This window comes from Centroberyx gerrardi, chromosome 19, assembly GCF_048128805.1.
Source record: "Centroberyx gerrardi isolate f3 chromosome 19, fCenGer3.hap1.cur.20231027, whole genome shotgun sequence".
In the NCBI taxonomy this organism is placed as follows: domain Eukaryota; kingdom Metazoa; phylum Chordata; class Actinopteri; order Beryciformes; family Berycidae; genus Centroberyx; species Centroberyx gerrardi.
This window is the reverse complement of record NC_136015.1, coordinates 24473642-24501498: the sequence shown is the minus strand read 5'-3', so window position 1 is coordinate 24501498 and position 27857 is coordinate 24473642. Positions and strand designations below refer to the sequence as shown.

Here is a 27857-nt window from a genome sequence, read left to right as displayed (position 1 = left end):
TTTGATCCACAAATACTTAAAGACCATTTCACGTGCACATTTTTGATCCACAAATACATAAAGACCATTTCACGTGCACACTTTTGATCCACAAATGCGTAGAGATAATTTTACATGCATTTTTTGCTCTGAAAATGCGTCAATTTGTACACAATTGTAACACCTATACTATTTTTTATTTGAAATGAAAATCAATTTTTAGGTTAAGTTAAGCATGTTTGTAAATTATTCAATATTTTTGTGGGTGTGAGTTTACAAAACACAAGTGAAAAATACATGTGGAAGGTGAAATATTGGTACACACATGCAGATTGTCTTCTGTGGGTTTCAGTTGTTTAAGTCCAATAAAAACTTCCATCTGGAGGCAGAAATAACCTTGAAGTTTGAGTTGAAGTCACAACAAACATCATTTCAGTTGTGTGTTGCTTCTGTAATTTGATGTACAGGGCAGAGGTGGAAAGAAAACTAAAACTAAAACATCCGACTCAACTAGAACTTCTGTTACCTTGCTGCAATGTCACTACCTGTTGTACTGTATAGAAGATGACATCACCGGCACCAAAAATCAGCCAATAGCAGTCAGCCATTTCAATAGCATGCTTTTTACCATTAGATGTCAGTATTTACACAGATTTGGGTTTGGGGTTTAGTTACTCTTCAAAGTAATAGTGTAAAAATCTATTTCAGTAAAGTTAAAAGTAGCTAATTTAAAATGTCTTCAGAGTAAAAGTTACTTAGTTCCTTGTTAGAAAAGAAAACATTGTTAGCTGTGATCTTTTCCATGTGATTCTAAAAGGAGAGAGGACAGAGTTCAGACTAGATTATTATAAGAAAACACAAAGTAAAGTCAGATTACTCTTCTCTTCTTTGCTGACTGATCTTCGCTGAATCGCTCCACAACTGGCCAATTTACTGTGGTCCGGTTTCCGTTGCTGATGGAGAGCCACACAATGTGTAGCCTATACATGATTTAACATGTAGTGAAGTAAAATACTTCAGCAACAACATACTTAAGTAAAAGTAAAATTACTAACTTTAAAATATGCTCTCTCTGCTGCAGACACACTTTGTGATTTAAGGTGATGAGAAAGGTTTCTTTTTTCCATCTAAATCTTGCCTAGTGCAGCTTTAAGTAAATACTGGAAGAAAATAAGGGGAAAACATTCAGCGGTGAACTGAGCAGCCAGCTGACCGACTCCCTGACGAACACACATCATGCCCCTCTCTCTATCTCTCTCTCTCTCTCTATCTCTCTCTCTCTCTCTCTCTCTCCCTCTCTCTCCCCCCAGGTCATGAGTTCATGGTGTCTGCAGGCCGGACCCTGCTGCTGCCCTGCAGAGACTCCAGTAAACCCAAACTGAGGTGGTTCCACAAGAGGGATGGCGGGCGGCGGGAGGCCATCCTCACCCGCTTCAAAAACGGCACAGAGAAGCTGGAGAGGGAGGAGAACCGGAGCCGGTTCAGCCTTGACCAGGACGCCCTGCAGATCCTCGACCTGCAGCCGGAGGACGCTGGAGAGTATTGGTGCAACAAAGAGCCGGAGGACAAGTTCATCGTATGGACAGGTGGGTCAGTTTCTAAATACCTTGATTTAACCAAGCAAGTCAATTGGAAACAAATGAGTTCATGTCCCAAAGAATATAAAAAGAAAAGAATTAGAAAGAATAGAAACTCTGTGTAAAAATGATTCCCTGAAGTTCATCATTCAACCCTGAATTTCCCCAGGATTAATAAAGTGATATCTTATCTTATTAGTATTTGTAAAATATAGATCTAGAGTGTGGCAGTATTATTAATTTGTCATCCAAGGATTTAACTGACTGATTTTGTTAGAGTAGGTGTTCCTTTTTCAAATGGCAAATATCTTCTCTGTGGAACTTTTTAAACTCTCATTTACAAGAAGATTATATGAGAGAGTTTTATTTTTTAAATATCACAGTCTGTTATGAAAATGTCTCTTGTGAGATACACTTTATTAATTTAAAATGCAGTCACTGTGTGAGAAAAATAATTTTTAAAAGTATTGTTGGTTCATAAGTGGATTGTAAATCGTTTAGTAGCATTTATAGGTCTAATTTTTTGTTGATATTTTTCTTGAAATCCAAATCCTAGTCATGACCTTCGACACCTTTGATTTTGACACAAAATGAAGGTTTACTCTGTTTGCCTTTGTAGGACAGTACTGACCAGATACTTATTTCAAAGACCAGGTGTGATGCATCAATCTTGAGAGGAATATTTTCACATTTTGATTGATCAGGTGGATTTGAATCGTTATTGTTAAATTTAAGATTTTTTTAATCTTTCTGATTTAACAGTACAACCAGATCAAACCAGCATCCTGCCTACCATCATCACTGCAACCCCCACTGTGATGAAAACAGGTATGATGTTCTTTCACCACCACAGCAACACACACCTGGTTAAACTGAGTTTTCTAGCATACTTCTTATACAGAGACAGCTGGTCTCACAACATTTTATGAAATGAGTACAATGTCTTAAAAAAAAATAACAACGTGAATAAAATACAAATAACGAGCTCCGTGCAGAAATCTGTTTCTCCAGCAGGAAAGGAAGTTTGACACTGAAACATCAATTCCCAACTCAAGTTTTCTACTGGGAGGGAAGGTTTCATTGTCAGAGCAAGTTTTTCTTATGTAACATGACCAAAACCTCAACCTAACTTTAACCACATTATTTAAGTTGCCTAACCCCATCCTTTAGTTAACAATTTCACACGCGGAACAGGAGAAAATGTCGTGTTCGGTTTGTGCTGTTGGCAAAATCCAGTTCACAGTGGAGGAATGAAATGTTCACATGATCCATGTCCACAGCTGGTAATCTGCCTTTCAGAGTTTATTTTAATAAATCTAGTGAGACAGAGTTGCCAAAAGAACAAGACTTGCATCAAATAGTATTTACAATGAATTCAGTGTATCTATTTCTATTCATTTTAGTCAATTCTTTAATTATCGTGTTTAAACTAATTGGAGGAGCAGATGGGTGTAGTTTGCTACATAGTACAGCACAGTAAGAGGCAGACAGGTTAGACTATATAAAAGTAAATTTAACTTCTCTGTGATCACCCACTTACACTATCTGAATTTTCCTGATGAGGTAAACCCCACCCATCTGGTTCTCCATGCAGGATAAAACAAACGCTGACAATTATTAGTGTTAAAACTGTTTGAACCTAATTTGGTGTGTTTCATGTTCTCCCTGTTCTGTTTCCCAGACGTTGTTGAAAGGAAGAAGAAGGAGAAGAGACCTGAGAACGGTGAGTCATGTCAGTTCTACGTTTCAGTTCCTCATACATCTACTGTAAACCACAGATTGTGTAAGGATAAACACAGAGCTGAACCGCTTTTGTCTTTCTGTTTGCGTCCCTCAGTTCTGGTGATGATCGCTGTGGTCGGGTTGGGTGTGATGATTCTGCTCATGGCTTTAGTCTGCGTTCTGCTGACCAGCATGAAGTGCAGGAGGAAGAGGAAATACAGAAGAGCAGGTAGATGATCTGAACCACAGGCTGGTGAAACCCTGGACTGATGAGTGATTAACTACTTAGCAGCTTCCCTTAAAAACCTCCCGTCAACGCTTCAATTCTCAATTCTGCTGTTACACCCAAACACATCATTCCTATCACTAAATTTTAAAGCAATATTCCACTTAGTTTTAACATGGGGGTTAGCTATTTGGCACTTGACCGCCATGAAAACCAGAATATAATCTACTCACCGAGATCAGATGCAGCTGAACGAGTTTGTAGCGTTTAAATGAGGCAACAAAAATATCCTGAAAACTGACATTTAACAAGTTTGTGAACAGATTCAACAACAGATCCTGCTGTAAGACAACAAAGCATCCTGGGTCCGTCGTCATTTTGCATTTCTATTCTTGGTTTACACTAAAATTAGTATTTAAAAATAAAAGTAGATCCGGTCTCCCAAACAGGAACTATCTCTCCTAAATGGTATCCCTCCGTATTTTGCTATTTTGCCAAATAGCATTTTTATTGATAGTAGAGAACACAGGAACTCTTCTTTCAATAAAAATGCTGTTTGGTGAAATTCTGTTCTAAGTGTCGGACCAACAGTCAGCTGGAAATCACAGCAGCAGATCTGTTGTTGAATCTGTTGAATGGGAAGTAAAAATCTGAATGCTACAAACTGGTCCAGCTGCATCTGATCCTGGCGAGGAGATTATATTCTGGTTTTCATGGTGGTCAAGAGCCAAAAAACCTTCATGTTAAAACTAAGTGGAATATTGCTTTAAGTTAAATTGATTTCTTGACCCTGCAAACATCTTTGCATTTGGATTCAAGTCTCTATCTCTGTTGGTTTTAAAGCTAAAAACCAATAATCGTCTAATGGTGGAAATCCCAGATATGAATCACCACCAAAATCTAGTTAATTGTTCCTTGACACAAAACATCTGTTCACCAAATTTCATGGAAATCCGTTTTTTAGATGTCTTGCTAACAGACAAACTAACAACAACTAAACTCCTTGTTGGAGGTAAAAAACACTTACACTGTATATTTTCAGAGATATTTTGAGAAACATCTTTATCAATGACACAAGCAAGTTGCCTCACAAGTTACATCTTTTATTTACCATCGTTACCCTCTCTCCTCTGCAGCAGCCGGAGAGAGGCAGGAAGACACTGAGCTGCAGCCGTGGAGCTCCAGCAGACAGAAAGGTGAGAACAACGAGCCGTCCGACAATTAACACTTAATCCAATTTTATAGAGTTTTGAAAAAGAAGAAAGACTCTATCACTGTCACAGATCCATCCATCACGTCACTGGGTTGTTGTGATTCAGACTGACAGACTGAATTCTTATTTCTGATGAATTTGTATCTCTGATGAAAGTCTGAGTGCCCAAAATGTCACTATCACTTTAATTTTTACACTAAGATACAAATAAATAACTTCTATTTTTGCATCTAAGGAGCCATTTTTTTGTTCTGTTTTATCACTGTGCAGGCCTTTTTCCTGTATTTTGCATTCTTTTCAAAGTGGTAGGCCTAATTTTGCTCAGCCTCATTGCTGTGGTGTTTCTGCACTGCACTTCCCACAGATCACCTGTCAATCAAACAGTTTGCTTATGCTCTTTTCCTGCACTGTCCCGCTGCAGCCTCACAACAGTCACACACACACACACACACACACACATTTGTCATCCCACAGAGCCTGAGGTCCCGGCGGAGGAGAGCATCCACTACGCCTCTCTGGGCAGACAGAACTGGAGGGAGCGACACACCCGGACCCAGCCGGAGCAGAACCACAGCGTCATCTACTCCTCCGTCATCACCAGGCCGGCCGGGAAGTAGACTGCACCGCAGACTCCCGCTCACTATAAAGCACAGCTCCGGCCATTTTGGACTTGGACTGTATCGTCTCATCTTTTTCCATCATACTCATCAATTCTGAACAAAATCTTGTAAATTGACTATAAAGAAACTTACGTCTTGTTTGCCTCTCCACTACAGTCCTAACAGGCAGAAATCAACCCCAAAAGCACTCAAAGCATGTCTTTTTCAACATATTGATTCTCACTCTGTAATTAAGATATGTATATATTTATTTTTCAGCTTATCCATGACCTGACAACTGTAACTTTTGCACTACTTTACACATCAGCACATGTAAACAGGCGGTAAAGAGTAAAGAAAAAGTAAAGTGCTGAAGAAAGTAAAGAAAAAGTGCTAAAGCAATGGTATATAGCATCAAAACTGTAGGAGAAAGGCCTGACTTCAGATAACTTTCATTTACATCCTTTTACCAACATGCCTCATGGACAGTGGGTTCTACATGTCACTACACACATACTGTATATACAAATAAGCTTTTTATCACAATGTGCATTCAGGCAGCGTGACATATAGTAACAGTAAGTTTGATGCTTTTAACTCTGTCTGATCTCAGAGTAAGAAAAAACTGAAAAAAAATGTTTGTCAGTGATACAGTAGATTATGCAGGCTGTCTGTTACAGTGTTGTACAAGCTCACTCTAGCAACAACACAATGTTGAAACAATGTTACAAAAATGTATTAAAATGTTGTTTATGATCAATGTGTGTATTGATTTTTGTAGTATTTATCTATTTAAAAAAAAAAAGTGTACATAACTGTTGCGGAAATTAATCGCAGTTCATGAGAAATTCAAGAGACCAGCATTTTTAAAAAAGCATGAAGTTAAAGCAGCAGATGTTTAAAAATGTTATAAAAATGTCAGCAAAAGCTCTTTTAAAGGACTAAAGTGTTGAATTACATTCACAGAGAGAAAAGTGTTTTTTTTCCCAGCATATGATGGGTTTCATTCCAAAATGCTTTATATCTATTTTTTGAAAAATTCTGATCCTTGAAATTGATCAACTTCAGTGGAAACCCAGAATGTGCTTCACCTTCATGCCAGCAGTCATTTGGTATTTAGATATTTCACTTTGGAAAGAAACTCATTTATAAAAACTCATGTTACATAAAAAGATTGGGTGTATGACTCATTGTTGTCCAGTTTATGAACTCAAAGCAATAATTGCAATGAACAATCATTTTTACAAAAGCTCAAAGGAATCATTTACATTCATAGTCAGAACAGTTTTCTACAGTAAATACAGACATTAATACTAAAAAAATGAAAGAAGCTATTCCATCCCTGGTCTTATGATCCGTCCATCACGCCTCTGAGTTTCTGCTACTGGCCACCGTTGAGTATGTGACATCTTCCCCGGCCAATCCCGCCCCTCCCTGGGCAGAGGGGCGGGGCTTGTCTGCATACTTCAGGCTGGCATAGTGCAAAGCCACTTCCTACAGAGAGAGGGAGCCAGACAGGATTACTGTAGACAGAGGAAACCTGTGGATCTCCAACTAGAGCTGACACTGTTGCATGATCACTGAACCAAACTAAACCACTGATAATTGTAATATGTCAATAAATAAATAAATAAATAAATAAATGCATTGAGTTTAATAAGAAAATCAACCCGTTTCTCTCAATTCCTGCAAAACTGACATGAGATAGGCCAACAAGGTTTTCATAGAACAAGATATGAACCTCCACCAATACTAGGGCTACAACTAGTGATTATTTTGTAAAATGTCTGACCAGCAGCCAAAAAACACCCAAAGTTTTCATTTTATAATGATATGAAACGGAGAAAAGCAGCAAATCTTAACGTTTGTGAAGCTGCAGCCAGAAAATGTTTGGTATTTTTACTCGATAAATGATTAAAACTATTATCAAAATTATAATCGATTACTTTTCTGTCAATTGACTAATTGTTTCAGTAATAATCAATACAATGTCAAATATAAAAAAAATAGGTATTATGCATAGTAAAATGACAAAAACCATAAGTTAAATATACATTTATGTTCAAAGTACAATCTTGAAACTTATATTAGGCTATTCCTTGTAATATTACACTCTACATAGATTTACAGCAGGACAAAGTCACACAATTTACTGTTAACATTTTAAATTTTAGGCTTTTAGGCTATTTATTTTACACTCTTAATATCCAGAGCGACTTACAGTGAGTGTGACAGTCAAATAAGCTTCGATTCTTACATCACCAACATTACAATTCACCAAAGAGGTCAAAATTCCTGTCATCCATAATTTAAAAGAGAAGTGCCGGGCAAAGAAATAGAATAAGAGCTAAGGAGACAGAAGGATTTTTTTTGTTTTTGATGAGAGTAAATTAGAGCATCATCTACTGACCTCTGCTGTTTTCAGACTGCTGTTTCTACTCACACAGCTACAGCAGCAAACACTTCTTGTACCTGAAGAGAGAGGAGAGGAATCATATTATTTTTCTTGCCAAAAGAAACAACAAAAGCATAAAGACACGCTGCATCATTTGTTCAAACACAACAAGAAGGACTCTGAGTGGGAGGACTGAACACTTCCTATTTGAAATCTGTGGTTGACAAGGAGCAGAGTGGGAAATTTGGACTGGGACTCATCAGGATTAGCAGGCAGTCAAACATTGTTCAGAAGTGTTTCCCTACTATAAATATCTCTTTGGCTGTTAAAACAGTGAGAGGGAATATTGCAATTTACTGCTGCACTTTGGTCCGTAGACAATAAAAAGTTCCCTGTGTTGACAAGATACATACAAAAAACATGCAAAAAAAGGCAACACTTTGCACATGCTTGTAATAAAGGACTATATAAATAAACTTGACTTGACTTGCAGTGAACTTATTCCAGTGTAATGGATAAGTACACTTACAACAGAAACACTGCTTGTACTCCATGAAAACTCATACGAATACTATTGTCACTGTCGGGTGAAAACCTTGTATCTCCAAAATGTCAGTTTTTCAGGAACTACAGAAAAACATGGAAACACTTTAATTTGTAATGCACTTTTCATTAGAAGTAAATCTCAAAGTGCTACAGAGTAAAGGAGAAAAAAAAAACCAGGAGCATAAAAACCGATAAAAATGAACCAACAGCAAAGATCCTAAAAGCCACACAAAGGAAAAAGGCCTGATTAAAAAGAAAAGGTTTATAGACAATGCATAAAGACAAAAATAAAGGAAAGGCTCTGTTAAAAAGGAAGGTTTTTAGGCCTCTTTTGAAAGCATCGATAGTCTGTGGTGTCCTCCGGCGGTCAGGGAGAGGACTCCACAGACGAGGTGCAGCCGAGCAGAAGTCCCGATCCCGCACGGTGCGGGGCTCGGTCCTGGAGGGGGATGGAGGAGGTTGTTATTTCTGGATCGCAGGTTACGCGTGGCGGTTTGTGGTGTGAGCAGTTCCTTGAGGAAAGGAGGGGCATTTCCTTGTGCTTAGCTTGATGACATTGCTAACTTGCAAACTTTATTCGGTGGGTTTGAGAAGGTAAATATGGTTCATAAGCCAAGGAAGTTGGAGAATTTTCTCTACAAATAGATCGAGGAGCATGGAAGCTTTCAGTTGAAGTCGGGCCCGGTTTGTATTTTCTGCCCCCCCCAGGTTAAGTTTTATGTACCCTATAGAAACATAGCGCTGTTATTTCGGAACCATGGACAGGCAGCGCTGTTTGTTGTGCGTTGGCTGTCAAGAGATTTATTTATTAGATTTGTCGGAGCGTGTCGGAGACAGATTTAGTTTAGACTCTCTGCATAGGACTGAATGGAGCGGAGGAGAGACAGACAGAACACATCACTTCGGTTCAGCCTGCTTTTCGTGGTTGTAAATAGAACTTTCGGCCCTAATTCTATTTTTTCCATTGTAGCAATCCACAGAAAGGAAACGACAGGGAAGTGAAGTTTCGGTCAATGAGAGAGAGAGAGAGAGGGGGGAGAGAGAGAGAGAGAGAGCGAGAGAGTTGCATGGCATGAGCAGAAAGACAGACAAAACGATCTGATCATATTTTTTTTTAAACTTAATGACCCTGACGCTGTTGGCTATTATTTTGTTGATTTTAGCAGTCATCTAATCGTTCATAAATTCTGTTATTTTGCGTAGAGCTACGTTCCGAGTGCTCCGATTCCCTAAATTGTGCGAGGACACTACTTTAATACTGGCTTCACCACTGCTGTGAAATTTTGATTTTGAAACAGTAGTCTTCTTGTGTTGTTGTTATTTAGCCTTTCAGAGGCTATTGCATGGTTAAATCAATGAATTTCATTAAACCTACCACCAGACCAATTTTAGGTGGTGACCTGGCAATCTGCCCCAAATATTCCTGTTTCATATTATGGCCATGACGCACAAACACATGGAAAAGGTAAGGTAGGGAATTGTTCGCATCTAGTCAAAACGCCACTATGCCACCCGCAGGATGAACAAAATGCAGAAATAGGCATAGCAGGATGATAACCTACTGTTTTACTATATACATTTTTAACTGCCCCCTCAGTCACTCATTCTGTACACAGTAAAGCCTACTGCGTGACTCAGGGGAAGAAGGCAAGTGAAAGCGAAAGTAAAGCTGAAATCAGGCCGGTTGTTTGCGCCTGAGGAGCAACAGACGGGAAGTGAGTTCCTTCTCACGACTTCTCCTCAAGAAAACAACAACTTTGCATAATTCGGATTACAGAAAAGACTGTTTCGCACTGGCATCCATTTCCTTCTGTTTCCAAAGGGAAGAGCAAAATCAAGATTTTTCCTCTGACTCCTCTTTTTCGCCATGCCGGACATGCAGCTGTGTCTGGAGGCCCTGTCGGCGCTCTCCGGCTGTAAAGTGGAGCAGACCAGCGCCGGGTCCCAGCTGACCCCCCAGGACATCGTCAACATCGTGGCCCTCAGGCAGTTCTACAAGCAGGAGGGTTTTCAGGAGCTGGAGTACCCCAGTTTAGGGACTTTATCCCTGAGGGAAACCGACGACGATGTGGATCTGTACAGCTCCCCCCTCGCGCTGACCGAGGGCCCGCCCGCCGCCGGGCCGGAGCAGAGCGACAGAACTACGGTCAGGATCAACCCGCAGGACTTCTTCGACCCGCGGTACGACTACGACTTCACACACATAAAGGTAAGAAGAGGTACAAGATAGGTGCAATATAGGCTTATTTGTAGATTAACTGGTTTCTTGTACTTGTATAATTCTCACTACTACCATATCTTACAGTAATAAACTTTTGTTGTTGTTTGAATGGGTGAGAGAGTGGCTTACTGATGCCTGAATAATCAAATGAGTGTGACTGAAAGTGAATGAGTAACTGAGTAAGCATGCAAGCTATAGGAAGTTAAATAATGAGTGAAGGAGTGTGTGTGTATTGCATAACTGCATCAAACCGTATTCTCAGTTTATCAATCTCTAGATATTTTTGGTTGAGGCTTTACTGAGTAACAGCTTTATGAATGGTGGCTGATGTCTGAGAGTATCAGGTTTTCTTTTTCACTCCTGCTTCTGTAACTTTAGACTACATGTATCAGTCCCTGGCTGTTTACATGCTCAGAGAAATCTGTTCTTCAGTAACCTGGGTTAGAATAAAAGCTCAGACTGGTTATGAGAAACCCAGTTAAGAGAAACCCTTTCACTTTTGGTTTTCACCAGCTGTGCAAACTCAGACTCCCACAGCATATGGATACATTTGATGTCATTACTGCTGTTGGGATCATCATTTCCTTTCCCCATATGAGTAACCTACTATTATTATTACTAATATTGCCCACTCATTGCCCATAATATTGCCGCATCTTTTTTACATGTCTTTGCTGGCACAACACATTTAGACAGGAATATTCTGTCAACTGGTTTATTCATGACAACAGAAAGACTCAATCTCAGGTGTCAAAGGTTCATGTTTAAACAGTTGAACCCAAATAAGACCTGAACTGGAGTACGGCCAATAACCGGGTTACTCGGCATGTGCATGTAAATATCGACACTCACTCACTCCTTCTTCCCTTCTTTCAATCCCTCCATTCCTCGCTCACTTCCTCACTCCCTCCTCTGTTGTCCTGGTACTTTGTGTGTAAGTCACTGTCGCCAACTTGGCAACTTTGATACTAGATTTAGCAACTTTTCAGACCCGCTTTACGACTAAATTTCTCAAAAGCAACTAGCAGTAAATCTAGTGACTTCTAGTGACATGGAGAACAATGCTAATGTGTTGATTTCCAAAGCATTTTGCAGTAAATCTGTAAAGCTGATGTCGATGTCTGCTTGTCTAATCCAAGAGGTCTGATGATCACAGCGCTTCACATGCACAGTAAGATGGGGAAGAGCAGGATCGGTGCAGCAAATATATTGACAGGCAAATTTAGTGTATGACTGGTGACTTTAGAGCAGCCAATAGCCTCTTTTCTTGGAAGAGAGAGAGAAATTCAAGAAGTTGTCAATATGTTTCTGCACCAAAGCCACTGAGACAAATTCTTTTACATTTATTGGTGATTTTTTCTTTTTTTATTAGGAACTCTTTTAGCACAACGGCTCTTCCAAGAGTCCAAGTGGTCAAAGTGATTCTGGCTCTGATTCTGTTAATCCCTCTGTCCATCGCAGGACGGTGACACCAAGTTCACGCGGGGTAACGAGCAGTACGTCCGTCCCTGCGGCTGGAACCGGATCGCCCTGCGGGTTCTCAATAAGTACGACGGTGGGGACGGCTGGCTCGGGACGGGAAGCGGCGCCTGGCCCGTCTCCTACCACGGACACAACATGGACGGCTCCGTCATCCTGACCCACAAGGAAGACTCCGCTGACGAGCCCGGGTTTCTAGACGCCGCCGCTGCCTCTATCACCACCAGTGAGACGAGGGGCAGAGGGGTGTACTCCACGGCAGACGTCAAGATCGCCGAGAAGTTCTGCAAGACGTTCAAGTCCCGAGTGGACGGGAAGACGTACAAGGTGGTACTGCAGAACCGGATCAACCCGGAGAAGAGGAAGGAGTGCCAAAGAGAAGACTACTGGCTGGTCTACGTGCCCGAGGGGTCCAACGATGTCCAGACGAGGACCATCGTCCAGGACTCCCTCCGTCCGTACGGGCTGCTGCTGAAGCAGGTCTGAGTTGAGCCGCGACGCAGCATTTACAGCGTCTTCTGAGTTTTTGGGAGAAATCTTCAAGTCACGATCCATGCCAAAACCGGGCAATGAAAGTTATCCTGATTACCAACAAAAACTTACCTGGCAGAACATCACCTAAGACCTTTCCTTTAAGATCCACTAAGATCCACGAAGCAGCACTTATGTCAATTGATTTGCTTGCTTGTAATCTTGGTTGGAGAAAATGTAGGAACATCAGGCAAACCAGGTGTAAAAGTTGAAATTTTATTAAAATTAGGCCTGCTTTTTTTCTGAAATGGCAACCTCATCCTACTTTAACAACCTACGAATTCTGCCTATTGACCCACCTTGACCTGTAGCTGCCTCATTTGGGTCTTGTGTTTTATAACTGAAGACCAACAGCAGAGTGAGAGAATGTGTTGGCAAAACTGTGCCTGACTGATTTCAGTTTTAAAGGGGAACATCCAGATCATCTTCGTTAAGCAACCCCTCCTTTTTCAGACAGCAAAAGTTGATATTTTAGTATTTTTGTAATCACTGCTGGCTTTGGGAGTAAGGTGTAACTGATCAGATGCATCTTGATTTCTTGATACTTGTCTTAATCAATTTTTTCTCTCTTCGACGGAGCATTAGTTTCTTCATTGTGGCAAATTGTAACCTCATCTCTTAATGTGAGATTGGGTGTTTGTTTATTTGCGCTAATCACTTTGTGACAAACCTGTTGGAGGCGCTTCAGAAATGAAATTGACTTCACCTGTTTGTTTGACATTGTACTAATATACACCATATGTGTATGTAATAGGAAATAAAAGGACATTGACAAACATGCAGCTATGGTTTCATTTCTAGAAACATTTGATGATTATAAATCCAAGCAGTAGCGGCCAAAGCCAGTCTAACAGTCTAAATACTGTGTTCAATTGTAATAAAAGATTATGTTTATGCATAAATAAGTCGTCATAAAATAAAACTTGGGCCAAATAGGTAGAAAAACAAGTTAAGTCCAGTACAGAGAGAACTGCACACACAGCTTCTCTACAGCTGACAGGCTGCTTTTTGCTGCCATCTAGTGGTGTAATACAGAATGTTTTGTTTTTCTCTGGTAAATTGATTCTGCATAAAAACCAAACTTCTGCTGAAATAGTGGGATTGAGTTCTTTTGGCAGTAATTTCAGATACGATAATCTCTGCTGATTTGCGCTCCCTGCGCTCATCCTCAGCTGGTCTCCTGACCATCCCCACCTCACGCCTCAGCACCATGGGTGCCAGGGCTTTCAGCTGCACTGCTCCCAGGCTCTGGGACTCCCTGCCCCCACACATTCGACAGTCTGATACCATAACAGCATTCAAATCCCACCTCAAAACTCACCTGTTCAAACTGGCCTACTCACTGTAATCCTCACCGTACTGTGCGTTTCCCCTTTTATCCTTACAGTTTTACTGTTTTTATTCCCCCTCCTACACGTGTCTGCCCACTCTATGTCATTTGTTTTGTCTATGCTGCTGTTGTTGCCATGTTTCGCTGTTTTTATCTGTTTCGAGTGTGTTTCTCTTTTTTATGCATTGTAAGGCAACCTTGGGTGTCCTGAAAGGCGCCCTCAAATTAAATGTATTATTATTATTATTATTATTATTTTACTCTCTGCTTGGCTCTTAAAGGGGCAATAAGTACGATTTTTACTGTCCCATAGCACAAAATAAGCACAATACTGTACATCTGCAGGGGGGTTAATAGGGTTGTTAATCAGTACCAATGACTCAATAATTAATTCCGGTGCTGACATTTCTGAGATTGCCCCCGTGGAAACACACACACACACACACACACCTCTTACGAAGCAGAAACCGATGACACAGAGGAGGGAGAGCAGAAGTGAAGCTGGAAAAACACAGATGACGAGGCTCCAACATGGCGGGCTCCGTCGCTCTCTGGCTGACTCCTCCCCCTCTAGAAATACAAAAATACGCAACAGTTAGTCAACAAATATTTCTTATTTTCCTTCCTTTGGTACAGTTAATCCTCTTTCCAGCCGTGTTTGTCCTATCTGACACCTCTCTAAAGATGGCAGCCGCTTGGTTTGGTGTAAATACTGCTCCTGACCCTGCATTTCCTAACTGGAAAGAGCAGATGTTGACATTTGGATGCTTTGTAGGACAGGTGACATAACATAAAAAAACACTATTTGGAGGTTGAATTGACCCCCTAACTATAGCAGTGTTCCTCTAGTGTGAAGTGGTGTTTACTGACTGGCTCAGAACTCAGAGCTCCAGCCAAAAAACATCATCAAAAAGTAATTTGGGTATCTGTTTTAATTTTCCTATGAGCCGCTGGAGGATTATAAATGATACTGAAATTATTCTTCAGAAACAGCTGATGGTTTCAGAAAGGAAAATTCTAGTTTTGCATGAAGCTGCTGCAGCCTCCTGGTCCCACAGTCCCTGCAGTACAAGATAAGTTGAATAAAACCCTGCAGGCTAGTAGGTTGGTAGCCAAAACACTGTGTAAATATCAGATGAACCTTCACAACGTCCTAAAAATATTTTGTTTGTAGCCAGAGAAAGGTTCCTCAGAAGTCACCTTGGGGAAGAAAACAGAAAAAACCCCCAAACAAAAAACCCCTAATGTAGCAGAGGTAGTCAACTTGCAGCCTGACACTTCCTCTCCTATCAGCCCAACACAACTGCTGACTTGACAGCAGACAAACCATCAATCATTTCCACAGAATTTACTTTTTCTCAGCCTGCTAACTTACAATATAACAGTGTTTTATTCAGCCTGCCTTCTTACACTGCAGGGACTTGGGGAGGATTCTGCAACACTGCACAATAAAAAAAAAAAAAAAATGGTGAACCATCTTAAATGTGTAATTGGTTATGGTTAATTAACTGGATGTATTTTTAAATTTGAGTTAAAGGGGCTCTATTATAGGAATTCAAATATTCCTCTATACACGTACATGATCAAAGATGATTAATGAAGACACTTAAAATTAGATTTTGTTTCAGTGGTTAAATTTAAAGTTATTGCATTTTCAAAAATCCACCTGCTTTTCCAGTCAGTTTCAGTCTAACTCCAGGAAACGCATCACAGCCGGACTCAGTCCTGATTGGCTCCCTCACTAAAGAATGACTGAAATTCGTCCAATCAGGCCAGTTTGCAGCATTTGAACTTCTTTTTTCAATATTAGTATGAGAAACTTTCTTATAATTATGAGATAGTCATAATTTTGAGAAACTTTCTCCTCAATATCACTCAATATCACTATCTCTTTTTAGATAGTAAGTCATAATTAGGAGACAGTATATGATAAATATGACTTAGTATCTCATAATTACGATATAGTATCTCATAAATATGAGATAGTAAGTCATATTTATGAGAAACCTTCTCATCATTATGAAAAACTCCCTTACAGTTCATGTGATTTTCATCTGCGCTGTGAAAAAATCTCATTTAACGATGAAAAAAAAAAGTTATGTGTTGTATTTTCTTTTAACAGGCGGTGGAAATGGGCTTCCATAAATCTAGCCAAAATAAATCTCCAACCAAACTCAAAACTAAGACCGCTCTTACCTCCAACAGTCAGCTGGACGCCTCTCCCGAAGCAGCCCACCCCCTCGCAGCGCCCGGCGCAGAAATACAGCCCGGCGTCCGCCCGCTCCACCGCCCGGATCTCCAGACTGACCGGGCCGCTCGCCAGCTGTCCCACGCTGCTCATGTGACTTTCATTAGCGCTGTGGAAGTTGACCGTGCTTCCGTTGAATTTGTTTTGTTTCACGGTGAGCAGAGCGAGCAGCTGGTCTGAGCTCAGCCGGTACCAGGTGATCTCTGCGCTGGCTGTGAGGTTGCAGGGCAGCGAGGCGGTTCCTCCCGCCTGGACCACCAGGGGCGAGCGGAGAGCCGGGGAGGCCGCCGACAGGCGAGGGCCGGCGAGGCCTGGAGGGAGGAGGAGAGTGGAAACAGATGTTATGGGCGAGGACGGATGAGGGTCAGACTGATATGTTGGTTTGCCGATACTGGCCTTTCAGTAAATATCAGGTATCCGCCAGTCATGCGGTCCACATCTGATATGATGGAAGTTCCTCCCTGAACACATTGTGCATTCATGTGCTATCAGATATATCGGGAAAAACGAATTTCCTACTTGGAAATTTCACATTCAACGCCCTCCAAAGTCGGAAACACAGGAATTTTGCTATCTGAGTTTCCAAGTTATGACACATGGTGACCTTTAACCTTCTCAACAAGGCAAAAAAAAAAAGGAAAGTTTTGTAAGAAACAGTAAGAAAACACATGAACCTTGTTGTTAGGCAGACTAACCTAACACTTGTTTGAATTAACTCTAATTAGCTTGTTCAGCTGCAGGACGTCCATATAAGTTAACTGTATGTCTTCCAACAAAATAACATGTGAAAGCAGCCGACTTGGAAGTGCCGGGTGTCGGACTTTCCCACCAGCACATGAACGCACAAAGAGATACAGAAAAACACTCTAAAACCTGCAATGAAATGATATATTCTTTGGACATTTTATTAATTCTTTTTAATGAATCAATTCAATTGAATTACTACAACAAGACGAGGTCTGGTGATTGGTAATGATTACATCAGGACCCCAAGGATTTTATACCATCTGGAACAAACAGCCCTGATCAGACTACATCAGTTTTACTAGAGGAGGTCTGGTAATGTAGCTTTTTACTGGAGAGATTCAGTGATTTCTGGTCTTGAAAGTACTTGATTTTTTAAATTAAAACATGGCACCCAAACTCATCAGTATGCTTCTGCTCTCTCCATCCTAGAACTGACACTTCCCATCCTGAGGAAAACCCGGTGATGGAGATCTGACCGCTCGCCCCACCGTCCACCTTCTCCATCCCAGTCTGAGCAGGTCAGAGTCCAAGATGGGACTTGAACCAAAGACATCTGGATTTCTACACCTGCTGAACCACAAGACCCAACCAACTGCAAAACCTCAGAGCCAACAGCAGCCAACTGAGGACTGAAACCCTGCGCCTCATGGAGGGGCGGGTGAGTTCTCTCTCCAGTCACTAAGTCTCGTTCGGGGAAGTCACCCAGAGCACCGAGGAGAAGCGGGACTACAGCCTAACCTCACCTCCGGCTTTTTGGTTTCATTTATTTCCACTGTGTTTTGGTTTTAGTCACCAAGCTGCTATCGCCTCGGGACAGACACACCTTACTGTGTCGCAGCTGATGACGGCAGCAGTTTCAAAATGATTTCACTAGGATTTCTTTACGTGACAAAATCATGAGTAAAACAATGAAGCCTCTCTGATGTCTAATTCTGACCAATTTCATGTCTTCCCAACCAAAAAACATGCCAGTCTTTCTTGAATTTCACCAAACAAGACATTGAAAAGTAATTGAAAAACCCTTGAATTTGATGTTCGAGTGTGGAAAACCTGAATCATGCATGCATCTATCTTTCCATCTCATCCACCCACCAGCTCATCACATCCCCATCCATTCATCCATCCATCCATCCATCAGTGAAATATAATATACATCAACTTACAAAGGAAAGCGACCATCCATAGTAGATCTGCCATAATAACCCAAACTCTCCAGTACCTCTAAATGACTTGCCTGCCTTAACTGACTGATCTGTGTGCAGTTCAGTTCATTAAATGGACAAAGTACAGTGGGAGGATATGGTGTGTGCTGATGTTATGCAGAACCAAACACCCTGTAGACCACCAGCGCGCCTTCAGCAGTCTGTGGGTTTGAGAAGAAAACGGAAGACTAATAATTTTCCGTCCGACACCTCGAGAAAAACTCTCGCAGTAGGCTAAGCTTCATTTGTGGTGAATGAAAACCGGCCCGCTACTGCTTTTCCGTAAGTTTCGTTTCTGCGTCTGCTGAGCTGGAGCCGATTATTGAGTTTGCGTCAGAACAGCAGCAGTTAGCAACAACATCACTTCCGGTTGTGCCTTCAAAATAAAAGCACATGATTTGGATTTTTTTCTTTTTCTTTTAAAGAATACAATAAATGATCTCTAATTTAAAGATGAACCGAAAGTTGATGTGAAAAAAGAGATTGAATACAGTTAAGTCGGATGCTATTTTCTGATTAGTTATAATGTTATAGGCCTGCTAATTTTACAGTGCTTTAAAAATGATGAGACTGTGTGTGTGTGTGCAACTAGGTAGAAAAACTGATTAACCTACACAGCTACAGATAGTATTAACAATTCAAGTTGTCCTTAATAACCTAATGTGCCTTTTGTGTTGATATTGGTAGATTTTGACACTTTACAGAGCTTTAGATGACACAGTTCACTGTAGCTGCCCTCGGTGTAAAAAGTCAGAAAATAGTTTAAAAAGTCAGAAAAATGTAGATATAGCCTATCAGCTTAAAAAATATGGCGCTTCTTGTATGCCAATCTTGTTATTTTAGCCTGGCTCAGTGATTAGTAATTATTAATTGATTAAGATAGCCTACATAAAAAAAATAATAAAGTGATTATTTAAATTCACACTTGACATAAAACTTCTAATAAAACAATAAAATGTTAGTTAAATGTGTCAATAATTTAATGTAATAATTATGTGTTAAAGTAGCCTAAATTACTGAATAAATTACTGAATCCATAAATTGATTAACCGACGAAATGCCTTTTTATTTAGTTGTTTATTTATTTAATTTGCAAATCAGTAATTTATAGATAGATGAAAAGGAATGATTAACTTGCACATTTAATGAACATTTTATTCTTTTGTTAAGAACTGGATTCAAACACAGGATGTTGCAGTTACATGGTATGCTCCTCCCCGTTTTTAGTAACAATACTTACTTGTGAGTATGATTTATGACTTGAAATTACTTGCTTAAATTACAACTTTTATTTTGAAAAACCATACCGGATATCAGTGGAACAGATTGTGCTGCTGGCATGATAACTCCTCTGATCCCAACAAACCTGACACTCTCTCACGCCCGTCACTGGAAGAAGAGGACTCAACTAAGTTTCCATCTGCTGCAATGACCATGTATAATACACAGAGCCGATATCGGTAAGAAACATTTAATATTATATCATACACATATACTGTATATCACATGTGCATATTTGGCAACTTAAGGCTCTTTTTTTTTCTTTTTTTTTTTTAATTATTTCTGACTGTTTACACCTGTTGTTATTTCTCATTTATTTCCATATTTCTTGTAAATTAAATAGTTGTTGAAGTATAAATGCATTGTGGGAGTGTTTGAGTGTCCATGCAACAGCTGGCAGTCTAAACTCTGATGATGATCTGCAGCGCGAGTCCACTTCAGGTCATCATATAGTAACCTGTTTCGGTCTGGCTCAGTCAGTCGGTCTGTTGACATTTGACAACTCCCGACGGACAGTTTCGTTTTGCAGGAAACAGAAAAACACGAAACGAAACTGATCTCTCCCTCTCGCCCCCCCCCCCCCCCCCCCCCCCCCCCCCCTCTCTCTCTCTCTCTCTCTCTCTCTCTCTCCCTTCTCAGTTCAATTCAATGTTTGACTGGCATAGATATTAGATGAATATTGGCAAATAAGCATCATAATATTGAATTGAATAAAATATTCTCTCTCTCTCTCTCTCTCTCTCAGTTCAATTTAATTAAATTCAGTTTGTTTTATTGACATGAATGTTACAAAGAAACAATAATTTATATAAAAAAAAACACAAAAATGTTCATGAAAAATATGAAATAGTGAAATAGTTAAGAAATCATTATTATGAAAATTGACTCTCATTCTCTCAATTCAATTTAATTTCGATTCATTTCAGTTCAGTATGCTTTATTGGCATGATGAACAGTACTGCCAAATAAGCATCAGAATACAATTAATATAATATAATATAATATAATAAATGTGTGTGTGTGTGTGTGTGTGTGTGTGTGTGTGTGTGGTGTGTTTATAAATCTCTCCTCCTTTTTGCTCCCTCTTATTTAGAGTTACAGACGTTATAATTAAATCCACTGAAGCTAAAAAAAAAAAAAACCCAAACCCTTTATTCTTCCTCTTTCTTCCTTCTCTACCACTTGAGCTTTTAATTTGTGCAAATAGTAATTATGCTTAACCAGTTATTACTGTATTTCCACAACGACCCCTATCATTATAATATTCCTGCAGGGACCGGTAGTGTCTCTGTGGTTTTCAGTCCTGAGCTTAAAGTGACCTCATCCTCAGTTTATTTGTTTTTTGTTTTTTATATCTCCTATAGCCTAATATTCCTGGAGTATTAGGAACTTAATGTGTGTCTGTGATAGTACTAAGGAGTGAGTTTAGAGTGACCTTATGGTATTTAAACATTTTTTTTCAATCTATTGTGTCACTGTAATATTCCTATAATATTCCTATTGCAACAATAATTACAATTTTGCTATGATATTTGTGTATAACCTTCTCAAATTTATGGTAGGACTTCCTGTAGTTCTCATTTGTTGGATAAGAAGGCTTATGTTATAAAATGAGTCTGTCACCTATTGCTAAAGACTCATTAATCTTGATTATTTCAGGTGTTTTGTACATCTTCATTTCATCCTGATGGTCAGTTTAGTTGGTGAGTGTCTCTTTTTTTTTACCATGTCAAAAAGAATAAAATGAAAAAGAAAAGAAAAAAAAGAAAAAAATCTGGTTTTGACACAAGATTGAGGTTCACAAAATTGGTAATTCTATTTAATGAATGTATATCAATTGAAAGTGTTAGTATTCTCTGATCCATCTGATTGATTTTGTGTTTAATGTTCAGCTTGTTGGCTGTTCAGGTTGTTCAGGTTAACTGAGCTGACTCTTCTCAAGCTACAACTCAGAGTGTTTTGGAGTAGAGACTAGGGCTAAAGACAAGACAGTTTACTGTGTCACAGTAACCAAATCCACCTTATCACACTATTCACTTTTACTGAGAACGTTACTGAATGGATCTACAGCCACACCACAACAAGCTGACTCAGCTAGCTCTCTGTTTCCAGCTGCTTGGTAGAGGTTTAGTCATTATCTGGACCTCCATGTTGGCACCAGCTATGGCTGCAAGGAAATGTGTGATGCAACAGCAATGCTTCTATTGCGTCCTTCATTGCATCTCTCCTTGCAGACTCCTCTCCCCTGACCGTCTCCACCACGCCGGTGTCCATCTCCTCTGTGGTGGGCGCTCAGGCGGTGCTTCCCTGCAGCTGGAAGTCCCGTCTGGCCGGGACGGCGCCCCCCGCCTGCCATGTCCAGTGGCAGACCCCCGTCGACACCGTGTACGAACAGATGGGGGAGCAGATATGGCAGGCGGAGGAGTTTCTGGGCCGGGCGAAAGTTGTCCCGGAGAATCTCAGGGCCGGGGACTGCTCTCTGATCGTGAATGACGTCCAGTTTGGAGACACGGGGCTGTATGAGAGCTTCATGGTGGTGGAGGGAGCGAGGCTGAAGACCAGAGTCTTCATTCAGAGTGTCAGGCTGTCTGTCTATGGTCAGTTGTTCTCTCTCTATTCTATTTCTGTTTCTTCTATTCTCTATTTCTTCATTCTATTTCTTGACTTGTCTCTTCTCTTCTGTTCTCTCCTTTATTCATCTGTTCCCTTTTCTTCCTTTTTGTTCTGCTCATTTGTCTTCTCATCTCATGTCTCCATTTCTCATCTAATCTCTTCTCTCCTTATCTCATTTCAACTCGTTTTCTCGTCTTATCTCTTGTCTCCTTTGCTCTCCTTTTCTCGTCTCATCTCATCTCCCTTTCTCATCTCATCTCTTCTCTCATCTCCTTTTCTTATCTCTTCTCCCTTTCTTATCTCATCTAATCTCATCACTAATTTTATAGTCTTATATCTCCTTATCTCATCTCATCTCATCTTCTTTTCTCATTTTGTCTCATCTAATCTCTTCTCCCTTTCTCATCTCATCTAATCTCATCAGTCATTGTTTAATCTCATATTTCTTTTTCTCATCTTATCTCTCCCCTTTCTCATGTCATCTACTCTCATCTCATTTTTTCATCTCATCTCTTTTCTTCTCTTCTCTTCTCATCTCATCTCATTTAATCTTATCTCTCCTTTTCATGTGTCCATTTCTCATCTAATCTCTTCTCTCCTTATCTCATCTCAACTCATTTTCTCGTCTCATCTCTTGTCTCCTTTGCTCTCCTTTTCTCATCTCGTCTCATCTCCCTTTCTCATCTCATCTCTTCTCTCATCTCATCTCCTTTTCTCATCTCTTCTCCCTTTCTCATCTCATCTAATCTCATCACTAATTTTATAGTCTTATATCTCCTTATCTCATCTCATCTCATCTCCTTTTCTCATCTTGTCTCATCTAATCTCTTCTCCCTTTCTCATCTCATCTAATCTCATCAGTCATTGTTTAATCTCATGTCTTTTTCTCATCTTATCTCTCCACTTTCTCATGTCATCAACTCTCATCTCATTTTTTCCATCTCATCTCTTTTCTTCTCTTCTCTTCTCATCTCATCTCATTTAATCTTATCTCTCCTTTTCATGTGTCCATTTCTCATCTAATCTCTTCTCTCCTTATCTCATCTCAACTCATTTTCTCGTCTCATCTCTTGTCTCCTTTGCTCTCCTTTTCTCATCTCGTCTCATCTCCCTTTCTCATCTCATCTCTTCTCTCATCTCATCTCCTTTTCTCATCTCTTCTCCCTTTCTCATCTCATCTAATCTCATCACTAATTTTATAGTCTTATATCTCCTGATCTCATCTCATCTCATCTCCTTTTCTCATCTTGTCTCATCTAATCTCTTCTCCCTTTCTCATCTCATCTAATCTCATCAGTCATTGTTTAATCTCATATGTCTTTTTCTCATCTTATCTCTCCACTTTCTCATGTCATCAACTCTCATCTCATTTTTTCCATCTCATCTCTTTTCTTCTCTTCTCTTCTCATCTCATCTCATCTCATTTAATCTTATCTCTCCTTTTCATGTGTCCATTTCTCATCTAATCTCTTCTCTCCTTATCTCATCTCAACTCATTTTCTCATCTCATCTCTTGTCTCCTTTGCTCTCCTTTTCTCATCTCATCTCATCTCCCTTTCTCGTCTCATCTCTTCTCTCATCTCCTTTTCTCATCTCTTCTCCCTTTCTCATCTCATCTAATCTCATCACTAATTTTATAGTCTTATATCTCCTCATCTCATCTCATCTCCTTTTCTCATCTTGTCTCATCTGATCTCTTCTCCCTTTCTCATCTAATCTACTCTCATCTCATTTTTTCATCTCATCTCTTTTCTTCTCTTCTCATCTCATCTCATTTAATCTTATCTCTCCTTTTCTCATCTAATCTAATCTCATCTCATTTTTTCATCTCATCTCTTCTCTTCTCTTCTCATCTCATCTCATTTAATCTTATCTCTCCTTTTCTCATCTAATCTAATCACACAATTTCGCTTCTGTTCTCATCTCATCTTCTCTATGGACCCTGATAGCAGAAGCCTGATCACCTCCAGTCTTTAATCTTGTTGCATTTATTCTTGTTCTCCTCTCAGATCATAAATCCCTTCAGTCTCATGGTCCAGGTGACGACATGGTCCTGGAGCTCCACACCCCTCGGTCTGTGAGAGTCGTCTTCCAGAGCAGGTGAGCTGCTTACCTGTAATCCAAGAGTTTCATTCCAAAATTAATTATCCACAATTTGAAAAACTGATGCCTACAAAATGATTGTTGACATCATGGTTACTATTGATGTTATGCGTCATCTTAAGAACTTTCCTCACAAATTAGTTGTTTTTGAGGATGGAATGATCTGGGTTTTGGATAAAATGACTGAGGAATTTCATGCATTTCATTTTATATAGCATTTCATGATATGAAACCCATAATTTCTTCACCTTATTGTGTGGTTTTAATGGACTAGGTCTAAAACGATGGCTGTTACACAGTGCAAAACATCCAAATATCAGCATTGCTTTTGGCATTGCACAAAAGCGTGGGAACTGCAGAGTTCATGTCTTTGTTCATTTTTTATTTTTAGATAGATCAGAAGAAATCAATACACAACGCAGTAATCCCCCCCAAAAAAGTCATCTGTCCCAACCTCCGCATACAAAATCAGTTGGCACAATAAGCAATTAAGAAATAAACAATAGAAATTCTATGCCCTCTCCAGAAAGGCACTGCACAAAACTGTATTCACGTCTTTGTATTCACACAGACATACAGTGCAATCTTGATTGTTTCCTTCTTTAGCATGTTGCCTCAGTTGATACACTGCTCATAGTGACCTATGGCATTTCTACTTTTTTAACGCACAGTACGCAGTACGGAAATTCGCAGGAAAGACGAGAGAAAAAGAGGGGATCTCGTGGGACAAGGGGCTTTAATCCGGCTTCGAACCCACGGTGTCACAAGTACATGGTATGCACTTTAGCCTGCTGAGCCGCCAGGACCCCAGTCGGCTATAGCTGGTCCTTCTGTTGCTCATCCATACACTGTGCCAATATTGCCCTTTTATTTATAATTGATAGTTGCCATTGTCTCCCACACACAAGTATTGACTTGGCATTGTTGGATTTGACAATGGTGAAAAGTTGATTTTAAAGTAACCTTACGATTTTGATGTAGGATGTTCCACCAAGTTAAACATGTGAACGCTTGCAAGTTGCAGTGACAAGATGTCATCAACCCGCTTCTTCCGAAACGACGTCAATGCGACACAAACCCCTGTCTGCTCCAGTGAAGCTGCTCAGTCACCAACAGTAGAAAAAATGTCTGTATCACCGAATGCATGTGAAGCAAGGCGGTGCTGCTGTGCTCAGTTCACCTGCTCTGCATCGCTCTGACAATAAACCAACACACTGAACTCTGATCTCCGCAGGAACAGCTCAGAGTGGTCCGACCTGTGGATGAGGGGGGATGAAAACACCCAGCGCCTGGAGAAGCTCCCAGACAAAGAGCAGCTGGCCTTAAAGAAGGTAACGAGAGCGGACGAGGGGACGTACAAGGTTCTGGATGAACACGGCCTGGCGGTCGGCACCGTGCAGCTCTCTGTGGACGGTAAGAGGCGTTCAGGAAACCTCCTACAACAGGAGTATCAGCCCAGGGTCAGAGGCACATACAAACTTCTCTAAGACTATGTTCACACTGCAGCTGAAAGATGTTTTACCTCAGATGTGACTCAGATCTGATGTTATCTAGATCTGTCTTTTCAATGCGACCTGGTGCGTCCAATCACATCAGCTCGCATTAACTGTCAGGTGTGTACGCTCTCAGATCGGATCTTGGCTGCATTGAGATCTGATCTCAAAATCCGGCCTGGCTCGCGTTCCTAACAGATCTCAGTAGTGTACGGACATCTCGTATCTGACCACACAGCTTGCATACTAGTGTCATGTGTGGACAAATCAATGACCTGATCTGAGATCCGATCTGACAGCTCTCAATTGCTGTCGCACTGAAAAGACAGGTGTAACCACGACCAGTGTGAACAGCAAAAACATGCATGGAGTCGCACTCAAATCAGAATTTGTCAGCGTTGCCATGATAACAAGTAAATCTTACATCATTCACCTGAGACAGTTGTCATAATTTTGATACCATGGCAGCTTGGGATTTAGACTGATCAGACGGGTGTATTTTTACATAAAACTCTTTAACTCTTATTTTAATTCTGGTTTGCATTATAATCAAATGAAACTGATGCAACAACTAACTGCTCCACAGAAAGCTTCGCAGCTCGAAGACAACAACAGATTGAGGAAAGTCAAGTACTAGTAGGTGAGGAAATACAATTTTTATTCTGGAAAAGAAACTCAAATGAACTAGAGTTATAAGAATAGAATGAATGAATAGAAAGTTATGAAAATAGTGAAGTCGTGGCTTGGAATAACCCTCTCTCTCTCTCTCTCTCTCTCTCTCTCTCTCTCTCTCTCTCTCTCTCTCTCTCTCTCGCCTGTTTCCAGGTGACACCACAAACAGCTGTTCGTCTCTGAGGATTTTGTTCGGTCTCATCATCAGTTCGCTGATCTTACATCTGCTCTGAGAAAAATCTCTTCTGCAAAATAACTAACTCCATATGAAGATTTTTTTTTTAGAGTCTACCAGTTGTGATGAGAATTTTTTCATTCCCATCTGTGCAATATGTTTCTGAGTTGTAGATGTTGGTCACTTTTATTTGAAATTGACCAAGCTGTGATTGTGCTGAGTAATGTAGATGTTTAAGTTTGTAAAATTTGAACAGAATAACATTATATATTGTTCATAGTGATTATTAAGCAAAGTTAATCAATTTTTGTGACTTTTTTTGATAGGCTGACAGACTAAAAACAACTCAGGCTGGATTCACACAGGAGCCTAAAGTCAGATCTATATCTACACTCACTGGCACATGTTTGTTCAGCAAAACCTGCAGCCGGTTCTTAATCTCATTATCTTCGCTGTTTTTGACTTTCAATTAATGTGCAACTTTTAGATTACGTCTCGTTTTTTTTGATGAGCATGACAATTAATCATAATTGACTGGTAATCATATTCATATCAAATAATAATAATTTATGAATGAAATGCTGATATTTTGCCAGTAATGTGACAGCTCTTTATGAGTGTATATCTACGTATATATCCATGTATCTATATATATATCTATCTATATATATATAGATAGATATAGATACATACATATATATATATACAGTATATCTATATCTATCTCTAGGCAACTAGATTTATAAATCATCTCACTTTCAAAAGTCTATTCTTTAGAAATCATTCATCAGATGAATCATTCAGATTATCTCCAGTAAATGTGTCACATGTTGATGTGTCTTGACTGGCTCTCCTTCCTAAACTGCAGCAAGAAACAACCTATTAATTCAACTACATTTATTTGAAACACATGAAGCACATGATTGTTATTCTAAAACGTAGTATATTTGAAAACAGAAATTGAATAATATTGGACCTTTAACCCAGACTTGCTGGAGGATAGAGGGCAGGTGAATCATTTCTTTCGTTCTGATTTGTTCTTAAACTCAAATAATTAACAAGGGGCTGTAAATCCAGCCTGAGTTGTCTATTAAGCATTTTGAATGAGTGAATGGTGAATGACTTTGACTGTTAATAGTGTAAATTATTGTAGCAACATGTAACGCATTGTAAAATGAAACAAGGTATTGGTATTGCTAAAAATGTTTTATTTCCTCACTGTGCATCTCAATGTACATACTTTAATCTTTAATGAAGAAATGAAACAGACAGAAAGATGGCGATCACATTACATTTCCATGATTCATTGTAAAACTCGAACACTATAGCAACACACTGGAATGCCTTCATGAACACAGCAGATATACACAAGCACAGATACGATGAAACCCAAACAAAGTGTGGAAAGGCACGCAACAACTTCACCTGCTGAGATTCACACCAATAAAGATTAACAGCTTTACCATGTAATGTGGACGTGTTCCCAAGAGCCTCTCCCGCAGTAC

The 27857-nt window shown here is 39.9% G+C and overlaps 4 protein-coding genes across 5 annotated transcripts in view; 3 read left to right on the top strand and 1 right to left on the bottom strand.

The window, feature by feature from the left end:
• Positions 1-6144, top strand: part of LOC139918670 (uncharacterized) — a 9337-nt gene extending 3193 nt beyond the window's left edge. For both annotated transcript variants that reach the window (XM_071908090.2, XM_071908089.2), the window contains exons 3-8: positions 1290-1565; positions 2319-2384; positions 3238-3279; positions 3394-3507; positions 4641-4700; positions 5192-6144. In XM_071908090.2, coding sequence (XP_071764191.1) covers positions 1290-1565; positions 2319-2384; positions 3238-3279; positions 3394-3507; positions 4641-4700; positions 5192-5334 — 701 coding nt within the window. In that variant the 3' untranslated portion in view covers positions 5335-6144. The remainder of the gene's footprint in view (positions 1-1289; positions 1566-2318; positions 2385-3237; positions 3280-3393; positions 3508-4640; positions 4701-5191) is intronic.
• Positions 6145-6616: 472 nt separating this feature from the next.
• Positions 6617-18047, bottom strand: LOC139918662 (uncharacterized). Its single transcript, XM_071908079.2, has 5 exons — positions 17977-18047; positions 16015-16377; positions 14269-14388; positions 7727-7788; positions 6617-6810 (listed from the first exon to the last, which is right to left on the bottom strand). The coding sequence occupies exons 1-5, from the start codon at positions 18008-18010 to the stop codon at positions 6679-6681; spliced, it is 711 nt and encodes a 236-aa protein (XP_071764180.1). The 5' UTR covers positions 18011-18047; the 3' UTR covers positions 6617-6678.
• LOC139918667 (uncharacterized) lies at positions 9927-13933 on the top strand. Its single transcript, XM_071908086.2, has 2 exons — positions 9927-10466; positions 11940-13933. Exons 1-2 carry the CDS (start codon positions 10125-10127, stop codon positions 12441-12443), a joined length of 846 nt encoding a protein of 281 aa, XP_071764187.1. The 5' UTR covers positions 9927-10124; the 3' UTR covers positions 12444-13933.
• A 1333-nt stretch (positions 18048-19380) lies between the features above and the next one.
• igldcp (Ig-like domain-containing protein) lies at positions 19381-27839 on the top strand. The gene is made up of 7 exons (XM_071908088.2): positions 19381-19475; positions 20956-20999; positions 21531-21893; positions 23919-24009; positions 25247-25425; positions 26092-26145; positions 26331-27839. Exons 1-7 carry the CDS (start codon positions 19444-19446, stop codon positions 26408-26410), a joined length of 843 nt encoding a protein of 280 aa, XP_071764189.1. The 5' UTR covers positions 19381-19443; the 3' UTR covers positions 26411-27839.
• The last annotated feature ends 18 nt before the right edge of the window (positions 27840-27857 follow it).

Coding starts and splice junctions, on each gene's coding strand:
- LOC139918667 (XM_071908086.2), top strand. CDS start 10,125: ATGCCGGACATGCAGCTGTGTCTGGAGGCCCTGTCGGCGCTCTCCGGC. Junction 10,467..11,939: donor ACGACTTCACACACATAAAG/GTAAGAAGAGGT, acceptor TGTCCATCGCAG/GACGGTGACACCAAGTTCAC.
- LOC139918662 (XM_071908079.2), bottom strand. CDS start 18,010: ATGGCAGATCTACTATGGATGGTCGCTTTCCTTT. Junction 16,378..17,976: donor ATGGATGGTCGCTTTCCTTT/GTAAGTTGATGT, acceptor TCCTCCCTCCAG/GCCTCGCCGGCCCTCGCCTG. Junction 6,811..7,726: donor GCAGTCTGAAAACAGCAGAG/GTCAGTAGATGA, acceptor CTCTCTCTGTAG/GAAGTGGCTTTGCACTATGC.
- igldcp (XM_071908088.2), top strand. CDS start 19,444: ATGACCATGTATAATACACAGAGCCGATATCG. Junction 21,894..23,918: donor TGTCAGGCTGTCTGTCTATG/GTCAGTTGTTCT, acceptor TTCTCCTCTCAG/ATCATAAATCCCTTCAGTCT. Junction 26,146..26,330: donor GGAAAGTCAAGTACTAGTAG/GTGAGGAAATAC, acceptor GCCTGTTTCCAG/GTGACACCACAAACAGCTGT.